The 15,197-nt window shown below is 36.9% G+C and overlaps 1 protein-coding gene across 1 annotated transcript in view; it reads right to left on the bottom strand.

The window, feature by feature from the left end:
- LOC120424454 (uncharacterized) overlaps positions 1-12,800 on the bottom strand; it is a 49,491-nt gene extending 36,691 nt beyond the window's left edge. The window contains exons 1-2 of the mRNA XM_052706006.1: positions 11,521-12,800; positions 10,523-11,458 (exon numbers count right to left, since the gene is read on the bottom strand). Of these exons, the coding sequence (XP_052561966.1) occupies positions 10,523-11,458; positions 11,521-12,400 (1,816 nt within the window). The 5' untranslated portion in view covers positions 12,401-12,800. The remainder of the gene's footprint in view (positions 1-10,522; positions 11,459-11,520) is intronic.
- Between the last annotated feature and the right edge of the window lie 2,397 nt (positions 12,801-15,197).

Genomic DNA, 15,197 nt, shown 5'->3' with positions numbered 1-15,197 from the left:
TGAATTGACCATTGTGGCACCCCCTACAGCGTGGTGCAGACCCGTTATGCTATGCTATGCTATGCTATGCTTTTGTATTTTTGTATTTTTGTATTTTTGTATTTTTGTATTTTTGTATTTTTGTATTTTTGTATTTTTGTATTTTTGTATTTTTGTATTTTTGTATTTTTGTATTTTGTATTTTTGTTGTATTTCCTTGGTACTATTTTCCGTCTAACCTTTCAAGGAGTTCGACTGAATCCTCTCTTCCAACAAAGGGTTTATTTTAGTTCTTCACATACGGCATCGGGTAATGCATACGCACACATGGCCATCCCCTCTGGCACTGTAGCTCTTCTCTTCCGTTAACTTCTCAAGTCCGGACCAAGTCGAGTGTGCAGGTCCATTTCCTCCCAAGGCCATCTCCTTCTTGAGACGTCCCCGGACGAAAGAACGCCAACACTTGAAGTGTGCCACCCTGCGGCAGGTCAAAACACTTTCCACCCAACAACAACAGTAGCAGCGCCTGCAAGTTATGCAACCTCCATCCCAAACCTCTCAACGCGGCTGCTTTAAGCCTGAATGTATGCAGCGAGCAGTAGTAGGCGACGACGCGTCAAGAATTGTAAACTTTGACAGAAGCGCTTGTTTTGCGTCAAACGAGGGCCCCATTAATGTATGCAATTCGCACACTCACACAATAGGGTTTAGAAAGCGGCACAACAGTTGTTCACACTAGAGCGTTCGTTCACACTGCACTCTTTTGTTTCCGTGGCTGAACAATAGGCGCATTGTTTCGTCTTGGGTGCACTTTGTCGCCACCAGAGGACTGAGGAAAGGGGGTAAAACAATGTCAAGGCCTACCTCTGTAATGGTTTTGTTATTGTTACGGCTGGTTGAGGTGTGAAAAGGTGGGGGCATGCTGAATGCGCCTGCAAGTAGGCAGGCTTTTTGAACGTTTTTCTTTTGATTCGTTATGCATCGCTAGAATAACATGATGAATTTATTGTTTTGCTTTTAAAAGACTTTTCAAACTTGATGCAATGTAAACAAACTAAAAATATAAAAAAATTGCACACGGTAAACTCAAACTTGTTAAGGGGTGGCCGCAATTTTAATCTCCTAAAAGCATCGCCTCAACTTCAACTTGAACAGCAAAACCGGAAAGCAACAGGCTCCCAACCGGGGGGAAAGCCAAGAAATTGAATGGTTCTTTTACTTTCGATTTTCCATTCAGACGGAAAATAAACTGCAAGGTTTATGACGGACCTTTGATGGTGGGAAGCGAACAAGGAAGGGGATGTTCTCAGCTTGGGAGTGTTGTTTATCCACAGCGGGATTCAACTTTCTTCCCCCAACTTTTTGGGTTTGCCCCATTCACATGAATATGAATGCACAGCAGAACGCCCGGCGCTGTAAAAGATTTCAATGGGGGAAAGGAGAAAGTTCATAACTCTAATCACATTTTGGCGAACGAAGAAGGTTTTTTTTTTCGGGGAAGTTTGAGTAATAAAATAAGTGAGTTTGAAAGATTACAACTTTTCCTGTAATCAGTGCAAGGAAGATGTTCTTGTTCTCAGATATATTGTTTTGGAAAATGTTTAAGAGCGAGTTTATCGAGTTGCCCCGATTTGGGTAAAACTTTCAGTGTTTGTTTGTCTATACATGAGCAGTTCTCTCAGATTTCGGTCATTCGTTTTTTTTTATTTTTTAATCCGACTGAAACTTTTTTGGTGCCTTCGGTATCCCCTAAGAAGCCATTTTGCATCATTAGTTTGTCCATATAATTTTCCATACAAAGCTGGCAGTTGGCCATACAAAAATGATGTATGAAAATTCAAAAATCTGTACCTTTTGAAGGAATTTTTTGATCGATTTCGTGTCTTCGCCAAAGTTGTAGGTATGGATATGGACTACACTGAAAAAAAAATGATACACGGTAAAAAAAAATTTGGTGATTTTTTATTAAACTTTTTGTCACTAAAACTTGATTTGCAAAAAATTACTATTTTTTTTATATGTTTTAGAGGACATCAAATGCCAACTTTTCAGAAATTTCCAGGTTGTGCAAAAAAAAAATCTATGAGCGAGTTATGAATTTTTGAATCAATACTGATTTTTTCAAAAAATCGAAAAATTGATCGCAAAAATTTTTTAACTTCATTTTTCGATGTAAAATCAAATTTGCAATCAAAAAGTACTTCAGTGAAATGTTGATAAAGTGCACCGTGTTCAAGTTAAATCCATTTTAGGTGACTTTTTTGAAAATAGTCGCAGTTTTTCATTTTTTTAAATTAGTGCACATCTGCCCACCATTGAAAAAATTGCTAATATCCACTTTTGGCAAAAACGAGATATTAGCACCAGGCGGTAGAGGATGTTCCAACGCATCTCCTGGAACTTGAATTCCACTGAAATAGTGTTTAGATTTGGCTGCCGATGCGAAAAACCAAACGGCTAATATGCCACTCTTAAGGGAAATTGCATTGACCTTTTCAATGTTAAAATATGAAATATCGTGAAATTTTCAGATCTTTTGTAAAAAAATATTTTCATATTTTTAAAATTAAGACTTACAATTCTAAAGGGCCAAACTTTCAATATTACGCCCTTTTGAAATATTAGTCTTGATTTAAAAAAAATGAAAGTATTGTTTCCAAAAAGATCGAAAAATTTCACGAATGTTTCATATTTTAACATTGAAAATCGGACCATTAGTTGCTGAGATATCGACATTAGAAAATGGTGGGTTGTTTGGGTGAGACTTAGAAAACATCAATTTTCCTGTTTTTTAACCTTTGCATGGCAATATCTCAGCAACTAAGGGTCGTATCAACAAAGTTCAAAAGTGCAAAATATAGAGAATTTTCTCAGCACTTCAAAAATATTTTTGTCAAGAGTGGGCAAACATGGGCACTAATTTAAAAAAAAAATAATGACTGCTACTATTTTACGCGATGCGTTACGTTTTTATAATTCGACGATTTCTCTTGAACGATGCAACATTTTTGCAATCTTTTAATAGTAGTTTATGCAACAATTTGCAAAAAGAGGATTTATTCAGCACGAGTCGTACATTTATCCAACGAGGTTCACCGAGTTGGATAAATACGAAGAGTGCTGAAAAAATCAAGTTTTGCAACGAGTTCCATACAACATTTTTTGCAATTTCGAAAAACACCCATTGAGTGAAATTTTAAGTCGAATTTTCATGTATTTTGTCAACTTTTCAGCACCCATTTCAGTGCTGAAAAGTAGAACTTTTCAGCATTTATTTTGAAAAGTGTTGCTATTCGATTCTGTTATTTTTGGTACAGAAAAGTAGGCTATTTTGTCGTTCAAGAATGACAGGAAAAGTAAGTAGTAGCCTGTCCCATTTTGAGGTCATGTCGAGGAATTTCAGGTGCTCACTTCTTAAATGATAGATTATGATGTTAGGAACAATGTTTTCTTAGACAAGAAAAAATAATAAAATACTTTCTCGCACCCCCTAGTCGATTTACTGAAAAAAGTCACTTTTTTGAACAAATTTTCTAAAATCGCTTGGAATCAATACAAAAACTTTTTCGATCAGGTGTGTATTATCTTCAAACGATAGGATTTTGTCCATAGATTAAGATGCACTATCAATATTGGACTAAAATTTAAGTTTTTGGACTCTCTCAGGCGGATTTATGTCGAAAAATCGCATTTTTTCGAAACTTTTTTCAGAAATGCTCATTTAATTTATGGTAGCCTAATTTTCCCAGTGAAATCAATACTTGCAGCTTGTAGGAAATTTCATGGCGAACGTTTTTCCCTCTGAGAAAATGAAATTTCGACACTCCAGAGCCGAGATATTTGAGTTTTAGTGAGGAAAAAAGTGCCAATTTTCAAAATTTCTTAGAATTCAGAAGCAAGGCCTACTAATTACACGATGTAGCAAGCATGTGTCGCAAAGGTCAGGGTATGCTTTTTTATAGTAATTTTGGCCGCTGAATCCGAATCTGAAATCAAATTTCGTGTAAACAGTGATGTTTTGGAGCTACACCCTTTTGGAATGTTATTTGCGTGTTTAAGAGGCAGTTTTTGTAAATATTGCTCGGTTTGTTCTAGAGGTCGCATCGAGGTGCTCCGATTTGGATGAAACTTTCAGCGTTTGTTTGTCTATACATGAGATGAACTCATGCCAAATATGAGCCCTCCACGACAAAGGGAAGTGGGGTAAAACGGGCTTTGAAGTTTGAATTTTCCGAGGATTTCGAATAAGACAAAAGTGAGACTAAAAAGTGCCGCTATGGATGCCTATAGGACAATAACTAACGTTGTAAAATGTTTGTTATAGAAAAATCGAAAAACTATGAGAAAAACTGCGATTGGCCAAATAGTTATTACTGTAGGCTTATAGTTCTTGAAATTCCCCAATTTTTGAACTAAAAGAGTATGGGTATTGGAGGCTGCTGCAAAAAAATATTGAGGTTTAAAAAAAAACATTTTTAACAGTAATTTGCAAAAGCTATGAGAAAAAGTTCCTGAATGTCTATGGCTCATTTTGAAGTGCTTCAAAAGACCTTTCGAATGCATCTAAGAGAGTTGGAATCGATAAAGTTTTACTAAAATGCAAGCAATTTTAAGAATTTTTTTTTATTTTTTGGACCTCAAACTTCAATACCCGTTTTACCCCACTTCCCTTTGTCGTGGGGGGCTCATATTTGGCATGAGTTCATCTCATGTATAGACAAACAAACGCTGAAAGTTTCATCCAAATCGGAGCACCTCGATACGACCTCTAGAACAAACCGAGCAAAATCTACAAAAACTGCCTCTTAAACACGCAAAAAACATTCCAAAAGGGTGTAGCTCCAAAACATCACTGTTTACACGAAATTTGATTTCAGATCGGATTCAGCGGCCAAAATTACTATAAAAAAGCATACCCTGACCTTTGCGACACATGCTTGCTACATCGTGTAATTAGTAGGCCTTGCTTCTGAATTCTGAGAAATTTTGAAAATTGGCACTTTTTTCCTCACTAAAACTCAAATATCTCGGCTCTGGAGTGTCGAAATTTCATTTTCTCAGAGGGAAAAACGTTCGCCATGAAATTTCCTACAAGCTGCATGTATTGGTTTCACTGGGAAAAATAGGCTACCATAAATTAAATGAGCATTTCTGAAAAAAGTTTCGAAAAAATGCGAATTTTTCGACACAAATCTGCCTGGGAGAGCCCAAAAACTTAAATTTTGGTCCAATATTGATAGTGCATCTCAATCTATGGACAAAATCCTATCGTTTGAAGATAATACACACCTGATCGAAAAAGTTTTTGTATTGATTCCAAGCGATTTTAGAAAATTTGTTCAAAAAAGTGATTTTTTTCAGTAAATCGACTAGGGGGTGCGAGACAGTATTCTATTATTTTTTCTTGTCTAAGAAAACATTGTTCCTAACATTATAATCTATCAATTAAGAAGTGAGCACCTGAAATTCCTCGACATGACCTCAAAATGGGACAGGCTAGTAAGTAGTTTCACAACGGAATTGCAAAAAAACAATTTGTAGGTTTTGTTCAGATCTAAAAAACGCTTTTTGAAGCTTGCAAAAATATTGTATGGTTTAAGAGAAATCGACGAAACAAAAAGCGTAACGCCACCGCGTAAAAAGAGGTTTCTCTGTAACTTGAAAACGGTGCACTTTTTTAAAATTTCACTAAAGTCTTTTACTAGCGTAAAAGAGGTTTTGAGTGACTCACCACACATAACCTTCGGACGCCTAGAAATGAGCAGAAACTTGCAACAGAGACCACAAAAGACCCGGGGGTCGTTAAAGTGGATTGCTTTGCTTTTTAAAAGTACTTTTTGATTGCAAACTTGATTTTATATCATATATCATAATTTTTCAGTGTAGTCCTTATCCGTATCTACAACTTTTCCGAAGACTACAAATCGATCAAAAAATTCCTTCTAAAGATACAGATTTTCGAATTTTCATAAATCATGTTTGTATGGACAGCTGTCAAATTTATATGAAAAATTATATGGGAAAACTAATGATGCAAAATGGCTTCTTTTGGCATTCCGAAGGCACCAAAAAAGTTTCAGATGGATTAAAAAAAATTAAAATTAATGAAAATAGACCGATTTCGTGGAGAATTGCTCACAAACGGAATGGTATGTAACCATTCTGACCTTGGGATAAATCTGCTCAAAAAAGCTTTAAAAGTTTATTAACTATAATTAGGAAAAAATGATAAGAAGCATTATTTTTATACAGTGTCATGTTTTTCTCAGTGAAAACTAATTCGAATCGGAAAACGGACTGCATCATCAGATTCTTTGGACAATTTAACAGTAAGAACAGTTAAAATTAGTTTTCAAGTTACAAGTTTTAACTGTAACATAACTTTAATTGAAACAGAATTCAATAATATTTCAGATTGATAGGCATTTTCAGTAGGACAAGTTTTAAAATAAATTTTAAAAATTAATCGAACATACTACAATATTGGTTTTGGTGGATACAAGTTTTGATATTTTTGTAAAAAATCTATTTCTAAGGAATTTAATTAAATTAACCTCAAATTTAGATGCATTTTGTAAAAAAATATTGAACTTAATTAAACAAACATTGTATTGTGATTTTTTCAAATGAAAAAATGGATAAATTGACGTAACGAATTGAATATGTACACATTGGAGGGCCTCGTGGCGCGGTGGTTAGCGGCTTCGGCTGCCGATCCCTAAGTTGCTATGAGGCGCGGGTTCGATTCCCGCGTTATCCTTCTGGAGCTTTTCGTTCAATGTTTGTCCCGTTTAATATGATGTAGTATTCAGTCTTCAAAGACGGTGTGATTGTCTTTAGGTTGAATGTTTTCAGAAACACAGTAACCTTTTCAAAGTTTTTGAAATAGTAATTTTCAACAAAACTATTTTTTAAAGCGCAATCTATTTTTTTTGTAAAAAAAGTACATGGGTAATTCTCCGCAAACTCACACAGCAGTTGCCACAGGGGTCGGCCCTCTTCGATTTGCGTGAAACTTTGTCCTAAGGGGTAACTTTTGTCCCTGATCACGAATCTGAGAACATGCGAAAAAAGAGGTGTTTTTCAATAATTTGCAGCCTGAAACGGTGATGAGATAGAAATTTGGTGTCAAAGGGACTTTTATGTAAAATTAGACGCCCGATTTGATAACGTACTCAGAATTCCGAAAAAAAACGTATTTTTCATCGAAAAAAACACTAAAAAAGTTTTAAAAATTCTCTCATTTTCCGTTACTTGACTGTAAAAAATTTTGGAACATGTCATTTTATGGGAAATTTAATGAACTTTTCGAATCCACATTGACCCAGAAGGGTCATTTTTTCATTTAGAACAAAATTTTTCATTTTAAAAAATCGTGTTTTTTCTAACTTGCAGGGTTATTTTTTAGGGTGTAACAATGTTCTACAAAGTTGTAGAGCAGACAATTACAAAAATTTAGATATATATACATAAGGGGTTTGCTTATAAACATCACGAGTTATCGCGATTTGCGAAAAAAGTTTTGAAAAAGTTACTTTTTGCATTTCTCTTTGTTTCGTCATCCGTGTCTGTCGCGGGTGACCATGAACGGCCAAGATCGATGACGACCAAGTTTTTCAAAACTTTTTTTCGTAAAATCGCGATAACAGTGATGTTTATAAGCAAACCCCTTATGTATATATATCTAAATTTTTGTAATTGTCTGCTCTACAACTTTGTAGAACATTGATACACTCTAAAAAATATCCCTGCAAAGTTAGAAAAGACACGAAATTTTAAAATGAAAAATTTTGTTCTAAATGAAAAAATGACCCTTCTGGGTCAATGTGGATTCGAAAAGTACATTAAATTTCCCATAAAATGACATGTTCCAAAGTTTTTTACAGTCTAGTAACGGAAAATGGGAGAATTTTTAAAACTTTTTTAGTGTGTTATCAAATCGGGCGTCTAATTTTACATAAAATTCCCTTTGACACCAAATTTCTATCTCATCACCGTTTCAGGCTGCAAATTATTGAAAAACACCTCTTTTTTCGCATGTTCAAAAATGGAAGGGGTCGTACCAGCCCTCCGTCACGAGATATCAAAAAACGGACCTCGGATTCGTGATCAGGGACAAAAGTTACCCCTTAGGACAAAGTTTCACGCAAATCGAAGAGGGGTCGGGGCAACTTTTCCCGATTTCGTGTGAGTTGGTAGAGAATTACCCACATGGACATTGTTTGGTCTACCCCAGTACATTTTTTGAAAATATAAATCTTGAGACAAGTCTCGAATAATATTTGAAAAAATAAATTGAAATCCTATTGATGGCACATCGGTTTACAGTATTTAAATTATTATATTCAATACCTGTTGATTTCAAAGAGGATTGCAAGCGTTTCTTAATAAACAATGTCTTTTTTTTTTAAAAGCATAGAAACTGAGATTTTAGATTTGCTTTGTTGTATGGTTTGTTGTGGTACAAGATGTTATTGAGTTCAATCAATAAGTTTATAATAAAGTTTTATAATATAAAAAACTACTGCAAGCTTTGCGGGGCAAATAAAATTTCACTGTTTGAATATTCGTTACAGTCACTCAGTTTGAGCCCCTCTAACTGATACCACGTGTTTTTCCCGTTCCAATAAACACTCAATAACGCCAGTAACGCCTCGAGCGCCTCGTTCACTCACGCGCTCCTCACATTCCTCACCTTCACTCGCTCTCACTCTTCTCACCCAAACTCTCTCTCCACCCTCTCTCACCCGATTTCCCGCTTTTCTCTCAACGTTCTCTTCCACTTCCATCTCAACAACAATCAGCCGGAAAAATCCTGACCTTCGTAACAGCAGCAGCGCACAGCCCGCTTCGACCTGATCGCGTTCGGCTCTTCCGTTCGCGATTCGCTCGGGTTTTCCCTCGTTTCGCTCGTGCTCGCACAGAATCTTTTGATCCCGGGCTCGGCAGGCGCCTTCACCAGATGCGAATCGGATGCCGGTCGTGCAGGACGCGTTTCGGGAAAAAAGCAACAGCTCTCTGTGTGTCGTGGTCGCGCGCGTGTGTGTAAGTGAGTGTCGTTTGGGTCGTTCTCCTCGCGAGGAAGAGAGGATTCTGCTCGCGTGCGCGCTCGAGGGGAATTTGCGCTCAGAGGCGACGCGGCTTAAGCCGCTGTGACAGATTAGTGATTATTGGGTTTTTTCGAGAGCGAAAATCTTCGTTAAGAATCATTAGTGATTAATGAGTGAGTAATTGCAATCATTGTCACTCTCATAATTACAGTGTGAAAGTGCTTTCAACTGCTTACAAAAGAGGTGCCACAATTGCAAAGTGATTGAAAAGCCAACGTAAACATCAACAAAATCAACTCTGAAAGAGAAGTGAGTGCGAGCGAGCGAAAAAAAGAGTTTTCAAAAGTGCATCGCTCGCTGAATTGATGAGCCAAAAAGGATCACACGAGCGGAGAAAAAATAACGAGTTTTATTTTTCAGCACCATTTATCGCGCGGCGGCTGTGAGGTTGAATGCAAATAAATATCCTTCCAGCGTTGTCGTATGTGTGCTTGTGTGAAAATATTCAGTGGGCAGGATTTATGGCGTCGAATTGGTGAAAAATAGCGAGTGAAAATTGGCAAGTGAGAGCGAAAAATTAAGCCTCAAAGGAAAAAAAAAAGCGGTGAAAAGTTACACACTCAATGAAAGAGAAATAAAATTCGCAAAAAAATAATAAAAAAAGCGCAGCAAAAGTGAGACCGGAATATCAAATGATCAATTGATTATTAATTAAGGGACACATTGTAATGTAAACACATCGGTTCGATCAGTTGAAATTGTTCGCTCGCGAGTGAACAAAAAAAAAACGAGTGGAAAATCATCGTGAGGCACGTTTCGGATATCCTTTTTCCCACCCCCCAGGTCGGTGTCTACGTGAGTGGGTGGCACTGTTTAAGAGTGTGTGTGGGTGTGTGTGTTGAGCATCATAAAAAGCTCGGAAAAATAACAACAAATTTCGGTGAAGCAGCTTTAGCTGGAGAACAAAAAAATCGAAAATAAACGGTAGGCAATTTTTCAACCCCCCTTTCCAACAAAAAAAAACTCCTTTTCATTCGCTCTTTATGCTAGTCGAACAAAGAGCATAATTGAAATTCATTTATGCTATATTGTCCCCGGGTATGTAAATGTTTATTATTTATATGGAAATTGGCTGAACCGCCGCCGCCCGGCAATGGGTTGATGCAAAAAAAAGAAGAGAATAATATGACTCGAAAAATGTTCTCAAATGATTTTAAAATTTTAATGGCGTCCAAAACGAACTGAAATTTGAAATTGAATGTCAAAAAATTAGGGCGTCCAAATTTCCCGGGTTTCAAATTTCCCGGGAAACGGGATTTTTTTTTTCAACTTCCCGGGATTTCCCGGGATCCCGGGATTTTTGCTTTCCTCTATTTTTTCCATTAAAAACTCAAAACATGATATTTTAGTGCATCAACTGTGTTTATTCTGCATTAATCTGTAAAAACTACAAACGAGTCAAACATTAGTTTGGAAGAAAGACTTCAAGAAACAGATCACGTGGATGCTCTTGTCTGCCAAGCTCGTGCGTTTCTTGGTACAGATGTTTGCTGCATCGGCAAAGACCCGCTCACTATCGGTAGACGTAGGTTTGATTGATTTCAACCCATTGAACAGCGACTTCAGTCCGAAAGTTAGCTCTCCGGTTATTTCGAACAGTGTTAACTCCTTATGGATGATACTAGACTTGCTCGCCTTTGTGGTCGATTGCTTGTTGGACGGTCCTTCAGCCTTTCCATTGATGAAAGCGGCAAGCTCATCCTGAATGGATTTGGGTTCCGCTTGCAAGTCCGAGTCGGATTCTGCAGCATTTGTTCCATTCACATCATCTGAATGCCACTTGATCAAATCCAAGCAGTCCTCTTTTACAAACTTGAACAAATTTGAGCGTGACAAGAGTGGGAACGCCGAGTTTGATTCCCAATCATTAGGATTGTTCAGAAATTTGATCAGCGAGGTAATTCCAATGTTTCGGCGCTGGTTAATTCGCAGTCTCACCGCATCAAGTATTTGGCGCGACAAAGCTGAGTTTAATTTTTCCAGTTTTGCAACTAAAAAGTTCAGACTGCTTTCCGCCGTCAGAAGGTTCGCGTCACGTTTTCCTAAACGTTCGGAAACGACACGAACCGGTTGAAGTGCATCGTACAGCTGAGAAATCGATTCTAAGTCGGAGGTCGAAACTGGTGCCAAGTCTTCAAGCTCTTTTAAAGCTTCAGCAACACAACCATGTAGTTTCATGTAACGCGCCAACATCTGCTCTGTACTGTTCCAGCGCGTCTTCACGTCAAGGATCAATTGAAGCGGTTTGCCGAATTCTTGGACAACTTTCTTCTGCAGAATCGCGTTTTTGACCGGGGATCGGCGGAACAGCTTGCAGATATTTCGGATCTGCAATAGAACTGGCCGGTAATTTGACGAGTTGTACAATCCTAAAATAATGAAGAAAATCAATAAGCTGAATGTTTATAGTTGGATTTCGACAGATTCTCACCAGGTATTGTTGCGTCCTTGGAGTCATCAGATTCTTCTGAATCACAATCCTCATCGTCCGAATCCGACTCCTCCAAGAGATCGCCTGGGGTCTCCGAAGATTTGAAAATCACGTCGCATACGGCCAAGTGCAAACCGTGATTAAAGCAAAGTTGGTGCTTGAACGTAGCCAGTTTCCCAAATTTCTCCATCACCTTAGCGGCATCGGATGTTGCCGCTGCTACGTTGCGGTCGCGGATCGCAAAGCACTCCAAATGTTGATCAACAGCTTCGAGAATTTTCTCTGCCGGAAACGATCCCTTCACGCGAACCAGTCCAAGATTGAAGAACGCTCCGTCCCCAAAATGAACGTTGACGTTCAAATACTTCCGGTTGCCAGAACTTGTCCATTCATCCAGCGTGATGCTCAAGAAGTGCAGTTCGGCGAGCTTATCCTGAATCTGTTGCACGGTCTGTTGTTTAGCGATCTCGTAGTAATCGTGAATCAATTTCATCACGGACGTTTTTGATAACGGCAGCTGGTAACCTCGTTGGGCAAATGAAGTACGTATGAATTTACTGTTTGTAATAGCACTGATGGTCAGCCCATCTTGAGCCGCCAGCCGAGCAACCATTTCATTCATGGGCTTTTTATGAATGAACGGTTCAATCGTCGACTGTTTGGAGGTACTGCTTTTTGCTTGCTTGGAACCACTCGGGACATCTTCGGGTTGATCAACTGATTCCGGTATACGACGCTTGACCCGGAAGTTGTGTACGTTAACTCCATGACGCAAGAGTCCACTCGTTGAGCCTCCCTTGCAAGAAATGGTCTTCGGACACTTTTTGCACTGTGCTCGCTCACCATCCAGTTTGTCGTACAATGACCAAATATCTGCCATTGTTCTAAAATCAAACTATTATTATCATTAATTTTACAGTTCATTTTGAATAATTACTCGGGCAAATGTAGACTAAGATCAAATTCACAACTGCGCAAGTCAATGCGAAAGCAAACAATGGCGAACGAAACGATTGACAGCGCGTGAATGAAAAAATGAGGTGTGCGCAAACATTTCTACTCATAAGTGAGTTTACTATACCTCACACAACATTGCATTTTGCAGACACTCAAAATTAGAACTAAACTAACTATTCATGCAACTTTTTACCCTTTTTCAACTGCACCCGTTGTCACTCTTTTCAAAAGGGTATCTCAAATTACTCAAAACCGTTGAACGGTTGAACCTTTTCGAAAGAGAGACGATGGATGAAGTTGAAAAAGGATACTTTTTATTTTGAGTGTTGACGAGTTCCGTGAATTTGTTAAATTATTATAAAAATCCCGGGAAAACCGGGAAATTTCGACAAAAATCCCGGGATTCGGGAATTCCCGGTTTTGCAAAAATCCCGGGATTTTTGTCCCGGGATTTCCCGGGATGGACGCACTACAAAAAATAAAACAAAAATGGTAAAAAAATCGATTTTTTATGGTGTCGACTGTGGGTCATCCACAAATACCGCCTGGGTGATTTTGAAGCAATCTTGTTGATCATTTGATGAGATTTATGAAATGTTTTTAACAGAAACAAGGTGTAATTTTGCTTTACACGGAAATGATGTAAATTTAGTCACTGTCGTAATCGCGTGGAATTGTTTCTTCTGCTATGATTCTATGTTAGTTTACGTAATATTTGACTAAATTCAGATGATTTCTGTCTTGCAAACTAAGTAACTCTGATGAGTCCTGAAACGTCAAGTAACCAATAGAATATAAACAAATCTTCACAAGCATGGACTAGCGTTAGCAATTGTATTGTTGTGTGCCTGCCAGGGTGGTTCGTCAAATGGGTGATTCAAATTTGAAGATTAGTCAAATGGCCAATTGATTTTAAGGCAAAAGCATTTGTATGAAACAATGATTTTAATGATTTTTTTTCATACTTTTGCGAACAATATTAATATTTTTTTATTTCCGTTTTATATTTTTATCTCAAATATTTTTCAGATCGGCTTAAACATTAATAACAAGCTCTGGTGAAATGATATAAAGGAACTTTTCATGTTTATTTGAATTCTCTACGTCTAAAATTTTGTTTGTTTTTAAATTTTATTTTTATTTTTCTGAGCTAAGGCTATAAACCTGCTCGGAAAATGAACTCCTTACAGAAACGTCGTAGACCAGGGATGCCACATGTTTTTTTAAATGTCTGTGAAAAAGTCTGTGTATGTCTGTGCACTTGCCAACAATTCAAATATATCAATTTATAGTCATGGAATTCCATCAGAAATTGCGTTTTCAAGCATTTTAAGGCTAGTGAAATAAGTTTCGGTTGATATTTTTACAAAATATTAATTTAATGAAGTTTTTTAAAGTATGTGAACCTCAAAAAATTTCTTTGACCAAAGACACTACAAAGAAACTGGTTAGAAATTAATCAAGTAATAGTAACAAAAATTACCTTTTAGCCCTTTTTTTCACACAAAACTAGATCGTCCACTTGAAATTTGATAAAATAAAAAAATATATATATACAGTATGTAAAAAAAGTATTTACACCCCTTGGGCACTATGCACATTTTATGATAAAACATGTTAAAAATTTAAAAATTGACAGAAACCTGGAACTAGGTTTTGTTCAGAAACTTTTGCTGAACATTTTGCTATAAAAAGCTCATGAAAAGATGATTTCCATTAAAAGTAATATAACAAATACTATTACAGAAATCAAAGAAGGTGCAAAAACAGTTTGTACACCTTTCGAAAAATTAACATAAATAATATCATTTGTTGACAAATCACCATAAATCCAGTCTCCCAACTCCAAATAGGCATCCTTGACTGATTAAAAAAATAATTTGGATTGAATATAAAGTTTACTAAATACTTAGTATAAAAGTTAATGTAACTCTAGAAATTCTATATAAAACTTATCTTAACTTAATGTTGCAAACTTTTAATTTAACTAAATGTCAATATATTACCATAGAATTGCTAAATAAACATTTTGGAGTGGGTATAACACCGTTTTAGGGGTCTTTGTATCGCTAGAATATATTTTTCGTTGGAATTTCGTACCAACCCGAAATTACGTCGTGGGTTTTATAGAAAACCTAGATGTATGGGTATCAAAAGATCGGAAATTTTATGCCCTTTCCGATTCCACAAAGGTTGACTTGTGAATTGTGGACCGGTTCGGATGCCGGCGGATTTTCCGACGACGTAATTCCGGGTTGGTATGGTTAAACTGAAAAAAATCGGTTGTAAAAGTGGTATAACGAATTCAGTGAATCGTAATTCTTTGTAAGGGGGATTCTATTGCAAAAAATAAAAGAATTTGTCAAGACAACATTTACGATCGATCCCTTGGAACGAAGTTTCAAGTAAAATACTTTATGTCAAGATCGGCCGTGTAATCAATTTTTCAAAATTGATTTAAAAATCTAATTTAAACCTATTAAGGTCATACAAAGTGCCATTGTGCTGATTAAAAAAAATATTTTCGTTGTTAACAAGAATATCACTAATTTTAGTTCAATTTTAGGATTCAAATTAGATCCTATGTTTTGTTACATGAATAATTGTGGTGAGGGAGAAGGGATGTCCAACGTGTTAAAAAAATGACATCCTTTTCCCTTTCCAATAGAGTTATTTACGTGCGCATGTATTGCGTATACGTTCATGAAAAAGATTGAGGT

The sequence above is a fragment of the Culex pipiens genome, chromosome 1, assembly GCF_016801865.2.
Source record: "Culex pipiens pallens isolate TS chromosome 1, TS_CPP_V2, whole genome shotgun sequence".
NCBI classification, from domain to species: domain Eukaryota; kingdom Metazoa; phylum Arthropoda; class Insecta; order Diptera; family Culicidae; genus Culex; species Culex pipiens.
Note: the sequence above shows the minus strand (reverse complement) of the source record. Positions and strands in the feature narration are given on the sequence as shown.